Source organism: Bos mutus, chromosome 8 (assembly GCF_027580195.1).
Source record: "Bos mutus isolate GX-2022 chromosome 8, NWIPB_WYAK_1.1, whole genome shotgun sequence".
In the NCBI taxonomy this organism is placed as follows: Eukaryota; Metazoa; Chordata; class Mammalia; order Artiodactyla; family Bovidae; genus Bos; species Bos mutus.
In genome coordinates this window covers 33,586,397-33,611,067 of record NC_091624.1, presented here as the reverse complement: position 1 = coordinate 33,611,067, position 24,671 = coordinate 33,586,397, and the positions used below count along the sequence as shown (strand labels likewise).

At 37.7% G+C, this 24,671-nt stretch overlaps 1 protein-coding gene across 4 annotated transcripts in view; it reads left to right on the top strand.

The window, feature by feature from the left end:
* The window catches only part of NAA35 (N-alpha-acetyltransferase 35, NatC auxiliary subunit), an 88,415-nt gene that overhangs the window by 4,224 nt on the left and 59,520 nt on the right, over nt 1–24,671 (top strand). For 3 of the 4 annotated variants that reach the window (XM_070375379.1, XM_070375380.1, XM_070375381.1), the window contains exons 3-6: nt 10,285–10,318; nt 17,609–17,723; nt 18,550–18,624; nt 20,472–20,639. In XM_070375379.1, the coding sequence (XP_070231480.1) occupies nt 10,285–10,318; nt 17,609–17,723; nt 18,550–18,624; nt 20,472–20,639 (392 nt within the window). The remainder of the gene's footprint in view (nt 1–10,284; nt 10,319–17,608; nt 17,724–18,549; nt 18,625–20,471; nt 20,640–24,671) is intronic. The other variant, XM_070375382.1, reaches the window with a different exon arrangement.

Genomic DNA, 24,671 nt, shown 5'->3' with positions numbered 1-24,671 from the left:
GGGGAGTTTGGGGGAGAATGGATACGTGTATATTTGTGGCTGAGTCTCTTGCTGTTCACCTGAAACTATCACGATGTTGTAAATCGTCTACACCCCAATACAAAATGTTAAAAGAAAAAATCTAGGATGCTTAAGCCTCTTACTTCTCTTTCTGTTCTGTCTTCTCGTACCCAGAACAATATGTTTGTTTGTAAGAATAAATGATATTCTAAGGCCATGTTTCTTCATATCCAGAGACTATCTGGATCTTGTACTTAAAAGTTTGAGAACCTGTGTTATATGTGAGTGATTGCCTGGAACCAGCAGAATTATGAACACAAGCACTGGTACTGTAGCAGTACTTGATTATGTTATCATCTGTTCGGTTTGGAATTTGTTTCTGTAATCTTCTAAACAGTCACAACAAACTGAAAGATTCTGAAAGAGATGGGAATACCAGACCACCTTACCTGCCTCCAAAGAAACCTGTATACAGGTCAAGAAGCAACAGTTAAAACTGGACATGGAACAACAGACTGGTTCAAAATTGGGAAAGGAGTACGTCAAAGCTATATGTTGTCAGCTTGCTTATTTAACTTACATCATGCGAAATATCAGACTGGATGAAGCATAAACCGGAATCAAGATTGCAAGGAGACATACCAATAGCCTCAGATATGTAGATGACACCACCCTTATGGCTGAAAGTGAAGAACTAAAGAGCTTCTTAATGAAAGTTAAAGAGGAGAGTGAAAAAGTTGGCTTAAAACTCAACATTGAAAAAACTAAGGTCATAGAATCCGGTCTATCACTTCATGGCAAATAGATGGGGAAACAATGGAAACAGTGCAGATAGTGACTGCAGCCATGAAATTAAAAGAGGCTTGCTCCTTGGAAGAAACAGACATTACTTTGCCGACAAAGGTCCATGTAGTCAAAGCTATGGTTTTTCCAGTAGTCATGTATGGATGTCAGAGTTGAACCATAAAGAAAGCTGAGTGCCAAAGAATTGATGCTTTTGAACTGTTGTGTTGGAGAAGAGCAGATCCAACCTGTCAATCCTAAAGGAAATCAGTCTTGAATATTCATTGTAAGGACTGATGCTGAAGCTGAAGCTCCAATACTTCGTCCACCTGATGTGAAGAACTGACTCACGAGAAAAGACCCTGATGCTGGGAAAGATAGAAGGCAGGAGAAGAAGAAAACGACAGGATGAGATGGATGGTATCACCAACTTGGACATTAGTTTGAGCAAGCTCCAGGAATTGGTGATGGACAGGAAAGCCTGGTGTGCTGCAGTCCATGGGGTTGCAAAGAGTCAGACACGACTGAGTGACTAAACTGAACTGATTATTTTAAAAAGATTGCCATTGAACTGATTACATAGCATTTAACAATTATTATGAAAGAAGTATAAATTTTTGATAAAACTTTAATGGACTTTCACTCCACTCCCTCAATTCATGAACCCTGGTTTCAGAATCATTATTCTATGTGTTTGCTGCTTGTTGGAACCATTTAATTCTAGGAGAAAAAAGTTGAACAGAAATTCTCCTGGTGAAAGATCAGGGCAGCCTATAAAATATTTCTGAAGTGATTTTGGTTTGGGAAATGAATTATGTTTTCTGTGTTCCATACTATTAAGAATGTGTTTAGTGGTGGGTCATGGGTTTGCTGAGCAGCACTGGTAATTGTGGAGCACTCTTGTTCTCCACCAGGGGTGATTTTTGCCCTGGAGGGGACATTTGCCAACGTCTTGAGACATGCTTGGTTAGTCACATAACCCACTCCAGTATTCTTGCCTGGAAAATTCCATGGACAGAGGAACCTGGCAGGCTGCAATCCATGGGGTCACACAGCGTTGGGTATGACTGAGCACAGCATCACACAGCACAACTAGTGCGTACACATTAAGGATGCGGCTAATCATGTGATGCACAGAATAGCCCCACAGAAAAGTAATTTTTCTGCCCAAAGTACCAACAGTGCCGCTTAGTTCACTCTGTTTAGATTACTTTCAAGAATATTTAGCTATTTAATCTCTGACGTTGGATTTTTTAAAGGAAAGGAGCCTATGGATGTCATAAGACCAACAACTAGCATTTAAATAGCACGCAGTAGAAAGGAATGGGAGCTTTGTTGCATTTTAAAGGCTCTTTTTACTAGATTTCCCTGTTAATCTTGTATTGCATATCCTGCTTTATGTTAGGAGCCTTGGTCAATAGAAAAGATGTCCTCAGAAGTCACCACTTTCCCCCTTTTAACTGGTTATTTTAGTAATCATGATCCTAAATAGCATGCTTTTATTGCTATTTCTTGATACCCCCATTCCCCTTTGGGCATTGTGGATTTCACACCCCCCCCATGTAGTTATAGCTATGCAAATATTATTCATAGCTGAGCCAAAAAGTAAAATTGTTCCTTTTCCCTTCCTACCCAGTTCTGTTTTATGCAAAAAGTGTTTGCTCAAAAGATATGTACTTTCATTAATTGTACTTTATGCTCTTCATCAATTGTCTGAATCATCTAACACATTTAGACATCCTATTGTTTTAATTCACCATAAAGAAATTTCTTTTCAAGCCTCTTACTTCTCTCCAGCCTGGATATCTTGTCTTTTATACCTGGTATAATCCTGCTGCTGCTGCTAAGTCACTTCAGTTGTGTCTGACTCTGTGCGACCCCAGAGACGGCAGCCCACCAGGCTCCCCCGTCCCTGGGATTCTCCAGGGAAGAACACTGGAGTGGGTTGCCATTTCCTTCTCTAATGCATGAAAGTGAAAAGTGAAAGTGAAGTCACTCAGTCGTGTCTGACTCTTAGCGACCCCATGGACTGCAGCCTACCAGGCTCCTCTGTCCATGGGATTTTCCAGGCAAGAGTCCTGGTGTGGGGTGCCATTGCCTTCTCCAGTATAATCCTGAGATCTTGCTTAATCATCACCCTGGCGTTTGTTACTTTTCTCCCTGGTTTTGATTAGATACCTTTATTATCTTCCTGAGTAAAGCACATGAGAGAGACAGTTTTTTGAGGCTCTGAATGTCTGAAATGCCTTTGTTCTCTTCTTCCACTTTATTGATAATACATCTGGGAGTGTGTGAGAATTTTGAGGGCATTGCTCAAATGTCTGATACTCTGATTACTGAACTTTCGTATGTAACCTTTTAGAATCTTCTTTTTGTTTCTCATGTCCAGAGCTTTCACAGTGGTGTGCTTTGTTTGATGACGCTTGAGCGCTTTCACTCTGATTTTTCAGTTCTGGGGAATTTTCTTGGATTACTTTATTTCTTGTTTTTTCCGTATTCATTTTATGGAGTACTTACTTTTTGCAGTTACATGCTCTACCACTGAGCTATAGCCCCTAGTATTTACTTTTTGGATATTGGAAGATCTGTTTATTTAATACTTTGTTGCCTGTTTTCCGTCTCTTTGTAGTTTTCCTCAATGCTATGGAGGAATGTGTTCCCCCTGCCCCCAAATCATGTGTTGAAACCTAATGCCCACACACACTATGGTGGTATTAAGAAGTGGAGCCTTTGGGAGGTACTTAGGTCATCAAAGTGGAACCCACATGACTGGGATTAATACTCCTGAGAAAGAGACACCACAGAGCCTTCCTGGTCCCTTCCACCGTATGTTCAGTTCAGTTGCTCAGTCATGTCTGACTCTTTGCGATCCCATGGATTGCAGCATGCCAGGCCTCCCTGTCCATCACCAACTCCCAGAGTTTACTCAAACTCATGTCCGTTGAGTCGGTGGTGCCATCAAGCCATCTCACCCTCTGTTGTCCCCTTGTCCCACCTTCAATCTTCCACAGCATCAGGGTCTTTTCCAGTGAGTCAGTTCTTCACATCAAGTGGCCAAAGTATTGGAGTTTCAGCTTCAGCCTTCCAATGAACATTCAGGACTGATTTCAATTCTTTGACGCTCAGCTTTCTTTATAGTCCAACTCTCATATCCATACATGACTATTGGAAAAACCATAGCTTTGAGTAGACGGACCTTTGTTGGCAAAGTAATGTCTCTGCCTTTTAATATGCTGTTTAGGTTGGTCATAGCTTTTCTGCCAAGGAGCAAGCGTCTTTTAATTTCATGGTTGTGGTCACCATCTGCAGTGATTTTGGAGCCCCCCAAAATAAAGTCAGTCACTGTTTCCACTGTTTCCCCATCTCTTTGCCATGAAGTGATGGGACCGGATACCATGATCTTTGTTTCCTGAATGTTGAGCTTTAAGTCAACTTTTTCACTCTCCTCTTTCACTTTCATCAAGAGCCTCTTTAGTTCTTCTTTGCTTTCTGCCATAGGGTGGTGTTATCTGCATATCTGAGGTTATTGAGATTTCTCCCAACAATCTTGATTCCAGCTTGTGCTTCATCCCACCCAGTGTTTCTCATGATGTACTCTGCGTATAAGTTGAATAAGCACGGTGACAGTATACAGCCTTGACGTACTCCTCTCCGTATTTGGAACCAGTCTTGTTCCATGTTCAGTTCTAACTGTTGCTTCCTGACCTGCCTACAGATTGCTCAAGAGGCAGGTCAGGTGATCTGATATTCCCATCTCTTAAGAATTTTCCACAGTTTATTGTGATCCACACAGTTAAAGGCTTTGGCATAGTCAATAAAGCAGAAATAGATGTTTTTCTGGAACTCTCTTGCTTTTTTGATGATCCAGTGTATGTTGTCAGTTTGATCTCTGGTTCCTCTGCCTTTTCTAAATCCAGCTTGAACATCTGGAAGTTCACGGTTCACGTACTGTTGAAGCCTGACTTGGAGAATTTTGAGCATTACTTTACTAGCGTGTGAAATGAGTGCCAATTGTGTGGTAGTTTGAGTATCCTTTGGCATTGCCTTTCTTAGGAATTGGAATGAAAACTGACCTTTTCCAGTCCTGTGGCCACTGCTGAGTTTTCCAAATTTGCTGGCATATTGGGTGCAGCACTTTCACAGCATCATCTTTTAGGATTTGAAATAACTCAACTGGAATTCCATCACCTCCACTAGCTTTGTTCGTAGTGATGCTTTCTAAGGCCCACTTGACTTCAAATTCCAGGATGTGGCTTTAGGTGAGTGATCATTCCATCTTGATTATCTGAATCGTGAAGATCTTTTTTGCATAGTTCTTCTGTGTATTCTTGCCACCTCTTCTTAATATGTTCTGCTTCTGTTAGGTCCATACCATTTCTGTCTTTTATCAAGCCCATCTTTGCGTGAAATGTTCCCTTGGTATCTCTTAATTTTCTTGAAGAGATCTCTAGTCTTTCCCATTCTGTTGTTTTCCTCTATTTCTTTGCATTGATTGCTGAGGAAGGCTTTCTTATCTTTCCTTGCTGTTCTTTGGAACTCTGCATTCAAATGGGTATATCTTTCCTGTTCTCCTTTGCCTTTGCTTCTCTACCATGTGAAGTTAAAAAGAAGGCTGTTTAGGAAGTGGGCCCTTTCCAGACACTGAGTCTGCTGGTTCCCTGATTTTGAACTTCCCACAGTTGAGAACCATGAGAAATAAAATTTGTTGTTAATGGGTCACCCAATATATGGTATTTTGGTTATAGCAGCTGAATGGAGTTAAAAGACTTTGAATTTAATTTTTTTTTCCCGCTGTAATGTTTTTAATTTCTACTGTTCCGCCCCCCCCCTCCCCCCGAATATCTCTCTCTCTTTTTTTGAATATCTCTTTTTAAATAAAAGTAAAATTTCCTGGTTTTGTTTCAGGGTTGAACTATTTTATCTCTAAGGATAATAGTATTTCTTTTGAAATTTTGCCTACATAGTGTCTTTCTTCCAACTTGCCTTTTTAAGTTTATTTTCTTGGTTTCTATCTTCTGTGTTAGAGGATTACTTCAGGTATCTGAGAATCCTTTGTTGCCTCAGGGACCAAAAAGCCAACTTGAATTTTTGAGCAGGACTCTCTGCTGTGCATGTCAATGTCAGGTGATCTGACTTGGTTTTTGTGTTGGAGAACCCATGGTGTCAGTTACATAGCTCCTTCCTCTTCAAAAGATTATATTCTGTAGATAAAATTCATCTGCTTGAGGTTCGACATTTGACTGCACGTTAAATAGGGGAAGAAGTCTGGAGTTGTCATGTATTCCCTTAATGCCCCTTCTTTCCAGTACTGAACCCTAGCCTTCAAATAACCTGTCCGGGAGATTTTTTGGTTTGCCCCTTTCAAGGAAAATCTTCAGTATTACCCAAGGTGAGGGGAGGGGTAGTTATCCTGATCTGTACATTAGGGCAGGGCTTTGGGCTGTCTGATGGCTCAATTCTCCACATTTCAGCCTGTCTTTATCCTCACTTTCAAAGATGATTGATAAATCAGATTGATTTTGGCTTTCTCCACTGCTGGTAGCTCAGATGGTAAAGGATCTGCTTGCAGTGCGGGAGACCTCAGTTTGATCCCTGTATCAGAAGATCCCCTGGAGAAGGGAATGGCAACCCACAGTATTCTTGCCTAGAGAATTCCATGGGCAGAGGAGCCTGGTGGGCCATAGTCCATGGGGTAGCAAAGAGTCCGACATGACTGAATGACTCAAGCTTCACACTTCACTGCTGCTATTATTTTTCTCAAGTTTGCTAAGAAATTACTTGTGTGTCTTTTTCCTAGTTTCCCTAATTTCGTTGTATTATTTTTGCAACAACTAGTTTTTCTCTTCCTTAAGGTTCATAGTTTTCTTAAAAAATATTTTTTTTTCACCTTAATTATTGAAATAAAATTTAAGGAGGGAATTAAACGTTGTTGCATGTGTTCAGTTGGCCACCTTTATCCCAGAGGTAAACTTTAATTCATCTGTTAATTATTACTGTATAATGGTACTGGAGTCCAGCTGTGTCATAGATTCAATAGGGCCTTCATAGTGAAGAAAGCAGCAAATTTAACCATCATTCATAATGTTATGTGTAGACATATTTAGAGATCTGTAACTTCAGTGTACAAATTATGTTCTCATTTGTAAGATGGTAAAATATCAAATAGTTGCATGTTTTTCTCATCCTGTTAGATTACTTTTTTCCAGGAGAATGAATATATGCTTCAAGTGCTTAGCACTACTGCAAATCCATACTCCAGGTACAAGTTATAGTTCATTGTTCATTTCCAAGGCAAAAGGGAGGATGTCCTGAGGAACTTTACGGAGTCATCTAGTAAAACCCTTCATTTTTCAGATGATGAACTCAGTGTCCAGAGTGATCTACTTGCTCCTAGTTCTCTGGAGTGTTCAGTGAAACTGGTACCCACATCTACTCTAAAGTTTATGATAAATTATTATAGCAGTTCTCAAATTTTTTGGCATCAGTTCTACTTTACATTCCTAAAGAATCCACCTGCCAATGCAAGAGACACAAGTTCGATCCTGGGTCAGAAGCAGTCCCCTGGAGAGAGGAATGGCTATTCACTGTAGTATTTTTGCATGGAAAATCCATGGACAGAGGAATCTGGTGGGATACAGTCCACAGGGTTGCAAAGAGTTGGACATGACTGAGCATGCAAGCACATGGGCTTTTTTAAGTGTTGTTTATGTGTGCTATATGTATATTGATGTTTATTAGAATTTGAAGCTGAGAAATTTTTAAAATATTTATTTGAAAATGATAATAAACCCTTTGCTTGTCAGCATAACATTTTAAAAATGAAAAATGTATTTTTCAAAACAGGACAACTTTGAAGAATGGATACGCCACTATATACTATTTTCAAGTATACTTTTGAAAATCTCTGATGTAGGCATAATAGAGGGCACCTGAATTCCATAGCGGCTTCTCATTCAATCTGTTGCCACATGTTGTTTTGGTTGAAACATTAGAAGTAAATCTGGCCTCACAAAATGTGTAGTTAAAAGATTAGGGAACTTTTTAGGTAATTTGCTACTACACCAAAACTTTTAACAGGTGATAGTTTCTTAAAGATTAGTTTGCAGTGTGCAGTCTGAAAGCCTATCAGTGGACCTTTCATGCTCTGTTACATAAAGTATATTGGTCTGTCTGTAACTTTGGATCTTTTATCTATGCCTAATTTTGTGACATGCATTATCATTTGCAAAATATTGGTTTAGTGAGTTAAGCACATCTTCCAGGTGTTGACACACTTCATTATATAATATTAAACAAATTTGTTAATAATATCAGCACCAGTATAATCAGGAAAGCCTTTTTAAGTATTGGGACACTGTCAAGTTCATAGCAGCCGATATGTGTTTTCCAGAGTTCTGATTTTTTTGGAAAGTTCAAATTTTGTCATTGGCAATAAATCTTATTGGTTATTTTCTTAAAGTGACAGACTCTTATTTTTTTAAAAAAACCTGCTATATTGTCAAGTTCAAATGACTATAACTTGTCATGTTCTTTCCAGTAAAAGTGGTGTTCCATGATAACTGTGTAAGAGCTTTTCTTTGAGACAGTCTCTTACTTTGGTAAGCAGAGGAAGTGTTTACATATGCTTCCTGTTTATCAAATAGAATATTAAAAAGATGTACTCAAGAGATTGAAATTTAATTAGGTATATCAGGACCAGCCCTAGGATGAAATGACTGAGGCATATAGGGTACAAAACTTAAGGTACTATCTGAAAGTACCTCGTTAAATTTTGCACCCTACATGCCTCACTTGCACTTTGGTCCTTGCCCTGAGATTAGTAATTTTTACTGTCTCCATCAAAGACTTGTTAAGTGAAAGTGCATGAAAATGAAGAATACGCTGTTTTGCTAGGGACCACTATCTTGATTTGTGCTGAAACTACAGTTCTGCCCTTTTCCTCTTTACACTATTGTTTTTGCATCATCATTGGAAATGTCAACACAATGAAAAAAAACTTTTAGTATTATTACAAAGGTAACATTGGGCTTCCCTGGTGGTCCAGGGATAAAGAATCTGCCTGCCAGTGCAGGAGACACGGCTTTGATTCCTGGGTCAGGAAGATCCCTGGAGAGGGAAATGACAACCCATACCAGTTTCCTTGCCTGAAAAAGTCCGTGGGCAGAGGAGCCTGGCGGCCTGCAGTCCAGAGGGTCACAAAAGCATCAGACATGACTTAAAGACTAAACAAAAACAACAACTTTAATGTCACAGACTCCTGGGTTCTCAGACCATCTTTGAGAACTGTTGTATGTTCTGCTTTATTGTAATATTTTGATAAATGTTTCTCATTGATTTATTTGTTTTGGTACATGAAAGTGTTAGTTGCTCAATTGTGTCTGACTCTGTGACCCCCACGGACTGTAGCCCACCAGGTTCCTCTGTTCATGGGGTTTTCTAGGCAAGAATACTGGAGTGGGTTGCCATTTCCTTCTCCAGGGGATTTTTCCCAATCCAGGGATCAAACCTGCGTCTCCTGTGTCTGCTGCATTGCGGATAGATTCTTTACCCACGTGAGCCATTGGGGAAGGTACATGAAACTTTAAAAACCAAATGTTACTGAACTTATAATAAACTAGGGGGATTAGTAAAATTCTGAAAACTGCTTGTTTATATCTTCCACAGGATTTGACCATCAACATTTAAGCTCCTTAAAAATGATACAGAGGTAGTTCTCATCCTCCTTGCACACTGAAATCATCTGGAGTCCTTTAAAACCACTGTGTAGGTCCCACTCTTAGAATTTAATTAGTTTGGGATGCTGATTGGACATTAGGATTTTCAAAAGCTCTCCAATTTATACTGATATGAGGCAAGGTTGAGAACAGCTGCTTTACAGGGGATAAACATTCTTGATCAGCTGTTTACTCAAGTGCTTTCTATCTTATTTAAATCAAGTGTGATTTTAAAAAATGGTTTTTGAACTTCCCTGGTGGTCCAGTGGTTAAGACTCTGCAGTTACACTGCAAAGGGTGTGGGTTTAATCTGTGGTTGGAGGACTGAGATCACCCTGTAAGCCATGCAGAGCAGCCAAAAGAAAAAATAGTCTTGACAGTGCTCCTGGGACAAAGAGAGATTAGATTATGATGCCAAGTGGTTTAAAAACAACTTGAAAAATAGCTTAGAGTTCTGTGGAAAAGTTTATATAGGGATAAATATATTAGCGATTTTTTTTTAATGAGTCTGATAATTCTGATTGTATTATTGTGGCCTGTGATGGGTGGGTCACTTGCTAGATTCTCAGAAGTTCAATTTATAGTTACTATTTAAATATTCACTGCATAGAAGACATTATATTAGTAATTGAGTAGAATAATATGACCATTTTTTAGAAAATGAAGTATAAAGGACTCTAAGCACATTTTCCAGGTGCTAATATTTTGTTTCATTTTTTTTCTTAGAATTAACAGTTAAATATAAATATGGTATTATTCAAAAGATTTTTCTCTTTGTTTCTTTTAGAATTAAAGTTGGGAGAACTGCTTCATGATAAGCTGTAAGTATTTGTATCCTTTGAAGTAGTGTAGTGTAATATTTCTACTTTGTCTTGTGTGCAGTAGTATTCCTTGAAGTCTGAGTAAATTTACCTTTCAAAGCTGTAAGTATAACACTAATTATATATTTTTTAACCTTGGTGAACTCTTTTGAGACAGCTGACTTTAGTTGTGATGGGAAGAGGTTGTACCTAGTGAAACTGTGGCTTCTGGTCCTTTCCTTGAGAGTAGATGTACAGGATGTGAAATTTATTGAGAAAAGCTATTGGTTGCATTCACAACAAACTGTGGAAAATTCTGAAAGAGATGGGAATACCAGACCACCTTACCTGCCTTCTGAGAAATCTGAATGCAGATCAAGAAGCAACAGTTAGAACTGGACATGGAGCAACAGACTGCTTCCAAATTGGGAAAGGAGTACGTCAAGGCTGTATATTGTCACCCTGCTTATTTAACTTATATGCTGTGTACATCATGAAAAATGCTGGACTGGATGAAGCACAAGCTGGAATCAAGATTGCCAGGAGAAATATCAATAACCTCAGATATGCAGATAACACCACCCTTTCGGCAGAAAGCGAAAAAGAACTAAATAGGCTTTTGATGAAAGTGAAAGAGGAGAGTGAAAAAGTTGACTTAAAGCTCAACATTCAGAAAACTTAAGATCATGGCATCCGGTCCCATCACTTCATGGCAAATAGATGGGGAAACAATGGAAACAGTGACAGACTTTATTTTGGGGGGCTCCAAAATCACTGCAGATGTTGAGTGCAGCCATGAAATTAAAAGACGCTTGCTCCTTGGAAGAAAAGTTATGACTAACCTAGACAGCGTATTAAAAAGCAGAGACGTTACTTTGCCAACAAAGGTCCATCTACTCAAAGCTGTGGTTTTTCCAGTAGTCATGTATGGATATGAGAGTTGGACTATAAAGAAAGCTGAACGCCAAAGAATTGATGCTTTTGAACTGTGGTGTTGGAGCAGACTCTTGAGAGTCCCTTGGACAGCAAGGAGATCCAACCAGTCCATCCTAAAGGAAATCAGTACTGAATAGTCATTGGAAGGACTGATGACGAAGCTGAAATTCCACTACTCTGGCCACCTGATGTGAAAAACTGACTCATTGGAAAAGACCCTGATGCTGGGAAAGATTGAAGATGGGAGGAGAAGGAGATGTTAGAGGATAAGATGGTTGGATGGCATCACGGACTCAATGGACATGAGTTTGAGTAAACTCTGGGAGTTGGTGATGGATGGGGAGACCTGGCATGCTGCAGTCCCTGGGGTCACAAAGAGTCAGACACAAAGTGACTGAATTGAACTGATTGGTTGCATGTTATATGTGACAGGCTGGTTGATGACCAGAAACAGATGAGTAAATGCCTAGATAAAAGTAGATTGAGAATCCCTAGGTAAATGAAAGGAAATGCCTAATTATATGTATACTCCCGTAGCCACTGTTTCATACTGCTATGGCCAGACTCAATTTTCAAGGTTGGAGGTATGAAATTTTAAATCAGTAAGTGGACAAGATTGGATATTTGGTTAGGAGAAGTAGAATTTGAAATTTAGTTCTTCTAAGACTTTAGTGATATCAGTGTCATCTGAAAGAGTTTTTAAAACATAGGTTGCTGGGACCCGCCCCCAGAGTTCCTTATTTAGTAGGTCTAGTGTGGGATCACAGAAGTTGCATTTCTGACAAGTTCCCAGGTGAGATTGATGCTGCTGATCTAGGGACCACACTTTGAGAACATCATTATTTGATGCCACTGGCAGTTATAGGAAGGATGTAATGAAATCAGACCATAAGCTAGTTCAGGAAGGAACGTGACTGCTGACTGTGGAATAGCATTTGAGAAGGATCACAAGAGGAACATGATCCTTTTCGTTTCCCCAGGGTTTTAGTCATTGAGCCCAGGGATCATGATTACCAGCAGCCTACCATGACCATCTCTTAAAATTGTATCCTTTTAATCCATATCGTCTTTTAAGTGTCATTTCCACCCCCTAGCATGTACAGTCTTCTAGCCTTCTATGTAATCTACCTATGTAATTTACTTTCTTGTTGTCCGTTTTCTGCCACTAGAATGTGAGCTTCAGGAAGTGGTCAGATTTGTTTTCCTCCCTCATGTATCTCAAGTGCCTAGAACAGTGCCTTGCAGGTAGTAGTAGGCACTGAGCATTTGTTGAATGAATGGAATAGCTAACTTGTTGCTATTATAGTTTCTATGGCAGTGTTACTAATTAGACAGATATCTTATTGATCTAGGGTTTTAATTGTGCCCATAACAACTTTTCTTTAGTTGTTTTCGTATAGTAATAAATGGATACTTTGTATTTTAACAGATTTAAACATTAGGGATGAAGCAAAACTTCCCATGATACCTTTTCCCCCACACAGTCTCCGCTCCTTGTCTGGAGATAGTCATTGTTATAAAACTAGTTAGTTGTAAATGGGGATATACGGAGCAGTATTCAACTATGCAGTTTTATGTAAAGGGCTCCAGCATCTGCCAAGGTGTCTGGAGCCAGTCCACTGTGGATAGAAGGGGTCGACTGTATCGTACTGCAGATTTCTCTCCCATTCACTATATCCTAGAGTTCTTTCCATTTTAGTATGTAATAGTTCTGCCTTGTTCATTTTAAACTTGCTTTTTATTTTATAAAATGACTATGATAATTTGTTCATGGTGTCCCTATTGTTGGACTTTCAGATTGCAGCATTTATTGGTAGCATGGGAAAATTGAAAAATTAAGTGTGAATTTAGTTTATACAACTGCTTTATACATATACATGTGCAGATAATTTTGAAGACAGAAGCCTAGAAATCAAATGAATGGATTTTAATGGAGTCAGCCAAATTTCCCTCACAAAAGGCTTTATCAGTTTACACACCAACAGTATATGAGAGTATGCTTGCTTTTTAAAATTTTCCTTACTCCTCCCCCCAAAAAACCATCATTTTGTTTTGCATTACTTGATTACATTTTAATTTTTATTCATATCAGTAGTTTATATTTTCTCTTTTAATTGTTCATTTATGTCCTTTGCCTACTTTTCTTCTGATTATTTGCCTTTTCATATTTTTATGAGTTGGGCTTCCCATGTGGCTCGGTGGTAAAGAATCCACCAGCCAATGTGGAAGATACAAGTTCGATCCCTGGGTCAGCAAGACCCACTGGAGAAAGAAATGGCAACGCACTTCTGTATTCTTGCCTGGGAAATCTCATAGACAGAAGAGCCTGGCAGGTTGTAGTTGATGGGGTTGCAGAAGAGTCGAACATGACTTAGTAACTAAAACAACAACAAACATTTGTATGAATTAGTTGTATTTTCTGTATACTAACTTTTTCAAAATAGCCTGTATTAAAAGTATTTCCCCCAGATAATTGTCTATATTTTAACTGACAAGTTTATTGTTGCATGTAATTTTTTAATATTTTACACAGCTGGAGTAACCCAACTTTTTTCTTCATAGCTTTGTAAATTATTGAAAAATTTTTGTTCATTTGTTTGTCTTAGGTTTAGAACTTAAATCTGCCTGGAGTTTGTGTTTAATTGTGTAAATCAAAGATACCACTTTTTCATGGTAGTTAACCACTTATCTTAATAGTATTGATTGACTAATGCACTGATTTTCCACTAATTGAAATTCCGTCTTTATCATCTGTAATTCTTACATGGAATTACATGGATTACATAAATCTGTGTGGATTTAGATTGTTTTCTCTTGATCTGTGTATGCTAGAATGCCTTTAATTAATACAGGTTTATAGTATCTGATCGGAGAAGGCAATGGCACCCCACTCCAGTACTCTTGCCTGGAAAATCCCATGGACGGAGGAGCCTGCTAGGCTGCAGTCCATGGGGTTGCTAGGAGTCGGACACGACTGAGCGACTTCCCTTTCACTTTCCACTTTCATGCATTGGAGAAGGAAATGGCAACCCACTCCAGTGTTCTTGCCTGGAGAATCCCAGGGACGGAGGAGCCTGGTGGGCTGCCATCTATGGAGTCGCACAGAGTCGGACATGACTTACATGCCTTAGCAGTAATCCATTGTATTAGGTTGGTGAAAAAGTAATTGCAATTTCAGACCATGAATTTTAAAGCATTATAACTCGGCTCAAACATATCTTTATTCATGAAAATAGAAACCATTACAATCAACACATTTTTGCCAATGAGAAATAAGTTTATTTCTGTAGCATAAAAATCCATGCTTTGGGACTCAGCAAACTTTTGGAAAGCCTCCTGCTGGTTGCAGAAGCATTTCCCTGCAATAAGTTGTAGAGATGCTTGAAGAAGTGGTAGTCAATTGGCAAGAGGTCAAATGAATATGGTGGATGAGGCAAAACTTTGTAGCCCGGTTCCTTCAACTTTTGAAGCATTGGTTGTGTGATGTGTGGTCAGGCATTGTGGAGAAAAAGTGGCCCCATTCTGTTGACTAGTGCTGGCTGCAGGTGTTGCAGTTTTTGGTTCATCTCATCAGTTGGTTGAGCATACTTCACAGATGTAATGGTTTCACTGGGATTCAGGAAGCGCTCGTGGATCAGACTGGCAGCAGACTGCCAAACAGTGACGGTGACCTTTTTTTGGTACAGATTTGGCTTTGGAAAGTACTTTGGAGCTTCTTCTCAACCACTGAGCTGGTCATCGTTGGAAGTTGTATACAGTCGACTTTTTGTAGCACATCACAATCCGATCGTTGTTGCACAGAATAAAAGGAGATAACACTTAAGAATGCTGATTTTTTTTATTTTTGGTCAGCTCCTGAGACACCTACTTATTGAGCTTTTTCACCTTCCCAATTTGCTTCAAATGCCAAACCACCATAGCATGGTCGTCGTTGAGTTCTTCAGCAGCTTCTCCTATAGTTGTAAGAGGATCAGCTTCGATGATGCTCTCAGTTGCTAGCTGTCAACTTCCAACGGCCAGCCACTGTGCTTCTCAACTTCAAGGCTCTCATCTCCTTTGCAAAACTTCTTGAACCACCACTGTACTGTACATCTGTTATGAGTTCATAGGCCAACTGCGTTGTCAATGTTGCAAGTTGTCTCTGCTTTACCACCCATTTTGAACTCAGGAAAATAGCTCAGATTTTCTTTTTGTCTTAACATCATTTCCCTAGTCTAAAATACATATAAAATAAACATCAAGTTATAAGTCATTAGCAAAAAAATGCAAAGTGAGAAGTGTGCATTAAAATGATGTATAACATAATCACATTTATTTAAGAATATTTTCTAGTATCAGCAAATTTCAGTAGCATCAGTTCAGTTCAGTTCAGTTGCTCAGTCATATCCGACTCTTTGTGACTTCATGGACTGCAGTGTACCAGCCTTCCCTGTTCATCACCAGTTCCCGGAGTTTACTCAAACTCACGTCCATTGAGTCGGTGATGCCATCCAACCATCTCATTCTCTGTTGTCCCCTTCTCCTACTGCCTTCAGTCTTTCCCAGCATCAGGGTCTTTTCCAGTGAGTCAGTTTTTCCCATTAGGTGGCCAGAGTATTGGAGTTTCAGCTTCAGCATCAGTCCTTCCAGTGACTATTCAGGACTGTTTTCCTTTAGGATGGACTGGTTGGATCTCCTTGCAGTCCAAGGGACTCTCAAGAGTCTGCTCCAACATGTTCACAGTTCAAAAGCATCAATTCTTCGGCGCTCAGCTTTCTTCACAGTCCAACTCTCATATCCATACATGACCACTGGAAAAACCATAGCCTTGACTAGACGGACCTTTGTTGGCAAAGTAATGTTTCTGCTTTTTAATATGCTGTTGAACTTTAAACAGCAAAGTTCAACAATGCAAAACCACAATTACTTTTCCACCAAGCTAATATATATACCACATGTTCTTTATTCATTTATCTGTCAGTAAATATGTAGGCTGTTTCCATATCTTGGCTATTGTGACTAGTGCTGCTGTGAATAAAGGGCTGCGTGTATCTTTGAATTAAAGTTTTGTCTGGATATATCCCAGGAGTGGGGTTGCTGGGTTATAGGGTAATTCTGTTTTTAGTTTTCTCAGTAACCTCCATACTGTTCTGCGTATTTACATATTTATGTACCAACTTTCTTACATACTTGCTTACCATACTTACGTACCAATTTACATTCCCACCAACACTGCAGGAAGGTTCCCTTTGTTTTATAGCCTCTATAGCATTTGTTGTTTGTAAAGTTTTTAATGATGGCCATTCTGACTGGTATGAGGTGGTATCTTGTAGTTTTCATTTGAAAATCACTAATTAGCAGTGTTGAGCATCTTTTTCATGTGCCTATTGGCCATTTGTATTTCTTCTTTGTAGAAATGTTTAAGTAGGTCTTCTGCCCATTTTTCAGTTGGATAGTTTTTATTGTTGTTGAGATGTATAAGCTATTTGTGTTTTGGAAATTAAGCCCTTGTTGGTTGCTTCATTTGCAAATATTATTTCCCATTCGGTAGGTTGTCTTTTTGTTTGTTGATGTTTTGTTTCATTTTGTTTATGGTTTCCTTTGCTGTGCAAAAGCTTGTAAGTTTGATTGGATCCCATTTGTTTATTTTTCTTAATATCTTACTGCTGCTGCTTTTCTGAGAGAAATGATGTAGTGTAACATAGATAGATCTCTTTTATTTTCCTAGTAATTTATTGGCTTAGACTAAGCAAATTAGAAAGTCAGTAGCTTGATGGCCAATCATACTTTCTTTTAGGTTCTTCATTTTTCATATCTCAATTAAAGATATACTAACTGTTCAGGCCATACTGTATCACAGCTAATAAGCCACTAATACCAGACCATCAGGATTTCTTTTTTTTTTTTCTTATGTAATTGCCAAAACTTTGGGCATTATAGATGGTGATGTGCCAGATTTTTAGACTTTCAAGGTGTAAAGAAAATGAAAAATACCTGCAAGTTACATTTGATAATGATTATTCCAAACATACTTTTCTAAGTGTTAAATAAAGAAGGCAAAATGAAATCCATTGCTGATCAGTTGATCTCTTTTTTCCCCCAAATCTTCTAATGTGCAGAGTTTTTGAAGGAAGAACGAAAAACAGCTTTTCTTTTAATTCTTTTCCTATAGTGCATGTAAAATGATTTGAGTGACAAGTACATGGAAGGAATTTTATGTTGAAGGAGGATTATTTAATTGAAATAGAAGTGATAGCAAGTTGTGGAGACTAAATACCTAGAATAGGGTAGTTATTTGAAGTATTCAATACTGTAATGATTTTTGTACCATTGTGGGAATCTGGATAAGCTTATTGGTTCAAATATAATTTGTAGAGTCAATTTTTTTTATTGCAGATTTGGTCTTTTTGAAGCCATGTCTGCCATTGAAATGATGGATCCCAAGATGGATGCTGGCATGATTGGAAACCAAGTTAATCGAAAAGTTCTCAATTTTGAACAAGCTATCAAGGTTGTTACCATTGTGCCTTTTGTGTTTTATTATTTGTTATTCATATGTTAAAACATTTTGATTAATAATGGAAATCAAACTTAGTATATCAAATTTTCTTAAATGCATCTCGGGTATGTAAACAAGTTAGTTATCTGTCTGGAAGTTTTAACAGGTCTCATTAAAAGCTTGTTCTAAATTTGTATATGCATGCATTTTTAAAATTAATATTTGAAAGTGTTTTGAGTATAAATACCAAGGTAATTGATTAAGGATTAAATTTTAAATATATTAAATAAAATGCTTGTAGTGAACTAGAAATTTACTCAATGAGAATTGATTTAGAAGTTCATTCATAGTTGCCTCAGAGTTTAATTTTGCATAGTTTTTGAAGAAAGATATGTTAAATAAGTGGAAACTGTTAAAAAATTTATGACATACATCATTTTAAGGAAAATAAAAAAAAATTTTTTTTCTTTGTAAATAGTTTCAGTTCATTAAAATGCTTCATATTTATTAATGTTCAAAACTAATTTTAACTGTGCTTTTTAAATATTTGTTAGTTTGACTCATTTTTTTATAAAGGCCTTTATTTTATATTAGGCTTTTATTTTTAGTATTGACGACTTATTAAGATACATTATTTTATTTTTTTTTTTACATGACATTTCACATGTTTCAATGCCAATCTCCCAAATCTTCCCAGAATACAGAGTTAATTCGGCCCCTTAGTTTTATCAGATGATGAGATAGAGTTTTCTTAGAATTTATACTTTAAAATATTTACTGTACACAGTAACCATACATTTTTAAAAAGCTTATATGTCATATTTCCCCTTTCTTTTAGGATGGCACCATAAAAATTAAAGACCTCACCTTGCCTGAATTGATAGGGATAATGGATACATGCTTTTGCTGTTTGGTAAGAGTTAAGATAGCACTATTTGTTAATTTTAGAGCTGTGGCTTACTTGAATTACAGTTTGAAAGTATATACACCATCACTGAATATGAAATATATATAATTCTTGGCCTAGTAAGATGTATGTAAGATTATTAGGCTAAGTTATGCTCTAGGAAGCAGCTATTTTATCTTTTCATCTGGGTGATTTTAGGTTCTCATCTTCTGGAAGGATATTTTCTTTCCAAGAAAGATAATAATATACAGCCATTATCCAAAGTACCTTTTCTATTCTCCTGGTACCCAGGAAAACAAATCTGTAATTTAAAGGTTCTGTAAGTAAGCATGACATTTAACCAAAGAGAGTTTTGGATTGGCTTTGAAGAAATTTTTTTCCTATTCTAGGGAAAATTGAAGTAAACTGGCCATTTTATACTATGAGGAATTTTATTTATTTATTTATATATGTGTACTGGATAGATTGTCTTCCTAGACAATGTGGTTTAATTGTGGGAAAACTCGCATGTGTACTGCTCTTCTCCTCCACCCCACCCCCACTTTCTGAGTGTCCCTTTCTTTTTTAAAGTTGATATTAAATCATTATTTTTAGACATAATATAAAATGTCTTCATTTGTGTGTCTGGTAAAATATTCATTGATTACCAGTGTGTATGAAGTATTTCTGTTATGTGTTTTATGTGTATATTTTTTACTTTGGTCTTTTACATCAGCTCTGTGAGCGCTCTGGTATCATTCTTACCTATTTGCCTACTATTTGCCTGGAAGGGGCATAGTGAGAATCCTGATCCTTCCTGCAAAGCTCTTTCCCTCAGAAATATTTTTATTACTCTTTGGCCATTTGTAATTGTAGTAGAATAGGCTAAAAGGGGGCAAGATGGAGGATTTGTGTCAAAGTTGAGGAACAATTCTATAAGAGTATTGGGGCTGTATCTAAGTTTGGACTTTAATAGGCAGACAGTTTTTAGTCTGGAGAGTCTTCTGCACACTAGTAATACAAAATATGCATTTTAATTAAAGCAGTTTTCATGTGCATTTCTCATTTTGTAATGTAGTTTTCTTGCTCTATTGCAGAATTCTTAGACTAAGTAGAAATTAGAATAAACACGGGCAAATTATTTATGCTATTTCTTTATATGTAAGATGAGAAAAACACCACCTTTCTCAAAGTGTTAGGGAAAAAATGAGATAAGATACATGCAAAATACCTAGCATAGTACTCAAATATCATAGATTACTCAGTTTTGGTTGCAGTTCTTCTGGCTTCTAGCTCAGGGTACTTGGCCCATGGTAGTCACTCAGTAGAATAGTATTGCATGATTATTTTTGTGCTTTAGAATGATCTTTCTTATTTGGAGTATTGAAGTAAAGGTGGGAGGCAGGAAAACAGTTGGCTAGTTTCTTGTGGTAATCTAGGTGTGATATGAATCTCTTGACTGGATTAGTAGTAGTTCAGATGAAAAAGAAGAGTTGAATGAGTGGCTAAGAACCTGGTTGGCTCTAAAATTGTGAATTCCTTAATTTCATGGGTTTTTATTTACTACATTGTAATAGAATTAATAGTGTTTGGATATGAAGTAAGGAGGGACTCTAATTTCATTAATCTCTAAATATTTTGCAAACTGAATTATATAATAAAAGAATGCTTTCCATATCTATAACTTTTGGGTAATCATATTTTTAATTCTTGGAAGACTTTGGTCAATGAAAGTGGATTCAGACGCTTTTCTTTTCTGATCTTCCTTTTAATCTTCTTTTAAGTCTTGTGACTAATCATATTTATTTGGGTCTGTGTCTGGCCTCTGTTGAATCAGACTTTTCAGACTTGTGCATTCTTTTATTTCTTTATAGATAACGTGGTTAGAAGGCCATTCCTTGGCACAGACAGTATTTACGTGCCTTTACATTCATAATCCAGATTTTATAGAAGATCCTGCCATGAAAGCTTTTGCTCTGGGTATCTTGAAAATCTGTGACATTGCAAGGGAAAAAGTAAATAAAGCTGCTGTTTTTGAAGAGGTAAGATTTTGTTATTTAAGAATTCCTGAAATTCATTGGCCACCTTCATCTTAATATGTATTCTGTCAGTACCATTCATTGAATATTCATTATGTACAGAGATACTTATTCTGGATGTTGTGAGGATTCACAAAGAAAATAGAAGAGATAAGCTTGTCCCTTAAGTCTCTTATAAATTATAAAAGTTAATTTCAGTCTTTGGAGGAAGGGAAAGGAAAACAAAAGTTATGAAGAATAGTTTTGAGTATAAACTTTTTCTTCCACTTAGTACCTCAAACTGAGGAAGTGTTTTACATTTTAGTCATAGAAAGCTTTTTCCATTTATCATTAAAAAAAATGATTATAAACTCTGTGTATTTTAAGGGGAGATGTGATAGCATTTGAAACTAAGTTATTTCTGTTTCTTTCATTTGTTGAAACCGTTAAGTTTCTTTTTCACACTGTTACTGATCCAGAATAAATATCTTAGGCTCCAGCAATGGTTCAGGGTGTAAAGCTTTTCTAAATTTACATTATATATGTGAGAATAACAGCTAAGTATACGCCTGATGTGAGTTCCACATTTAAATGTGTGTCTTATGAGTTGTTTATGAAATACTAGGTATTTCTTAAACACTCATTGATTATTTAGCTATATATTTGAACTGATACAGGTAGAAAATCTTTAACATTTGGATGGAATTTTGTAAAAGGTTAGTTTGAGTTAAAAAATGAGAAGAGACACACAAATTATTTTAAGTATTCCCAAAAGGACATTAAAAATCAGTGGGACAGAGAAAGGGTTTATTTACCAAATAGTTCTGGAATAATTGGTTGGCACCCTTGAAACTTACTTTATCAGCATTTTACATCTGCCTTAGTCCATTTATGTTGCCATAACAGAATACCATAGCCTGGGATGGCTTACGAACAATTACTTATTTCTCATAGTTCTGGAGGCTGAGAAGTCTAGGATCAAGGCATCAGCAGATTTGGTGCCTGGTGAGGGCCTGCTTCCTGGTTCCTCTTTTAACTATGGCCTCACAAGGCAGAAGGAGGGATGGGGAGTTCTCTGGAGTCTCTTTTATAAGGACACTAAGCTCAACATTCAGAAAACTAAGATCATGGCATCTGGTCCCATCACTTCATGGGAAATAGATGGGGAAACAGTGGAAACAATGTCAGACTTTATTTTGGGGGGCTCCAAAATCACTGCAGATGGTGATTGCAGCCATGAAATTAAAAGACGCTTACTCCTTGGAAGGAAAGTTATGACCAACCTAGATAGCATATTCAAAAGCAGAGACATTACTTTGGCAACAAAGGTCCTTCTAGTCAAGGCTATGGTTTTTCCAGTGGTCATGTATGTATGTGAGAGTTGGACTGTGAAGAAAGCTGAGCATCAAAGAATTGATGCTCTTGAACTGTGGTGTTGAACTGTGGTGTTGGAGAAGACTCTTGAGAATCCCTTGGACTGCAAGGAGATCCAACTAGTCCATTCTAAAGGAGATCAGTCGTGGGTGTTCTTTGGAAGGAATGATGCTAAAGCTGAAACTCCAGTACTTTGGCCACCTCATGCGAAGAGTGACTCATTGGAAAAGACTGATACTGGGAGGGATTGGGGGCAGGAGGAGAAGGGGATGACAGAGGATGAGATGGCTGGATGGCATCACTGACTCAATGGATGTGAGTTTGAGTGAACTCCGGGAGTTTTTGATGGACAGGGAGGCCTGGCGTGCTGCAGTTCATGGGGTCGCAAAGAGTCGGACATGACTGAGTGACTGACTGAATCTCATTTAAGGGTCCCACCCTCATGGATCTTCTAAAGGATCCATCACCCAGCACTATTATGTTGGAGGTTGTTTCAACATAAATTTTGAGGGCACCCAGTCAGTCTATTGGTTGATATGTCTTAAGTTTCAGTCTGTAGGTTCCCTCTCTTTTTTATTTTTTTAAGCCTTGCAATTCGTTGTTGAAAGAACTCTCCCAAAGGCTCCACCTCCAATTGCTATCACATTGGGCATTAGAACTTCATATATGAATTTGGGAGTGGGAGAGGGACACAAACATTCAGTTTATAACAACATCAAAGTAAATTGTAGAGAGATAAAATGTTTTAGATATAAAATTTGCTTAAAAATCAGAAGGCAGTTTATAGAAATAAAATGGTCATTAAATGTAAGATGTTTAACCTCATATTAGAAACGCAAATTAAAACTGTGAGATACCATTTTTTTTTTTTACCTATAATAGGCACTGACATGCTAGGGGGATGTGTGTGTGTGTGTAGGATATGAATAGTCATTGTTTTCCTTTTTTTTTTTAACTTTAAAAAATTTTAGTTGATTTGGAAATGTTTTCCAAATAACAGCAGTTAACAGTGATAGCACCAAGAACACTCAGATTCAGCTGCTGTTAACCTATCATGTCATTTTTCACTTTTTCTCTCATGTATGTATGTATATATGTATCTTTTTCCGAACTATTGGCGAGTGAGCTGTGTACATTTTGATCTTCTTCTCTGAGGCTTCCCTGGTGGCTGAGAGATTAAAGTGTCTGCCTGCAATGCAGGAGACCCTGGTTCGATCCCTGGGTTGGGAAGATCCCCTGGAGAGGGAAATGGCAATCCACTCTAGTATTCTTGCCTGGAGAATCCCATGGAGGGAGGAGCCTGGTAGGCTACGGGCCACGGGGTTGCAGAGTCGGACACGACTGAGCTACTTCACTGAGACACGTCAATATGCACCTCGTAAGGAAAAGGACACGCTCATACACAACTACAGCGCAGTGATCTACCTCAGCAAATCTATGATACCACTCCACTACCTACCCGTATTCTCTTTCTGTCAGTTGACTTAGTAAACGTCCTTAGTGTTTTTTCTCTACAGTGTGGGATCCAGTCTAGGACCATGTCCTACATCTAGTTGCATATCTCTTTAGTGTCCTTTAGTTTACAACAGTTCCTCATCCTTTGTCTCTAATGACATTGGTATTTTTGGAAAACATAGCCCTCTCCTGCTTTCCTTATTTAATAGAATGTTCCTTACTTGGGGCTTGTCTACTCTTTCCTCATGATTAGATTTATATTATGCAGTCCTGGCTGGAATATGACATGAGTAATAATGTGTCCTTTTTATGGTTTCATATCTGAGACATAGACTGTCCATTTGTCCCTCCATGGTAATGTGACTTTTTCACCCCATCAAGGTGCTTTCTGATTACTATATGGTTACTTAAAAAAAAATTATTGATGTGTAGTTTATTTATGTTGCTGTGTCAATTTCTGCTACACATCATAGTGATGCAGTTATACAGTTATACATGTATATACACATTCTTTTTCATATTATTTTCCTTTATGGTTTATCACAGGATATTGAATATAGTTTCCTGTGCTAGACAATAGGACTTTGTTGTTTATCTGTTCTGTGTATAATAGTTTGCATCTGCTAATCCCACACTCCCAGTCCATCCCTCCCCTGCCCTCCTTGGTAACCATGAGACTGTTTTCTATGTCTGTGAGTCTGTTTCTCTTTCATATGTAAGTTCGTGTCATATCTTAGATTTCACTTATAAGTGACATCATTTGGTATTTGTCTTTTCTGATTTACTTCACTTGGGTAGATAATCTCTAGGTCCATGCATGTTGTTGCAAATGGTATTTCATTCTTTTTTATGGCTGAATCGTACTCCGTTGTGCATATATGTGTGTATGTGTGTATATATACACAGACATACACACACACTACATCTTCTTTATCCATTCATCTGTCAATGGATATTTATGTTGTTTCCTTGTCTTGCCCATTGTAAATAGTGCTGCAGTGAGCATTGGGGTGCCTGTGTGTTTTGAATTATAGTTTTGTCCAGATATATGGCCAGGAGTGGGATTGCAGGATCACATGGCAACTCTGCTTTTAGTTATTTTGAGAAGCCTCCATACTGTTTTCCATAGTGCCTGCACCAGTTCACATTTTCATGGTTACTGTTTTTAATCTTGTGTATAGTAAGCAGTATGTAGGGAAACTCTTTAAGATCACATAAATATCCTGC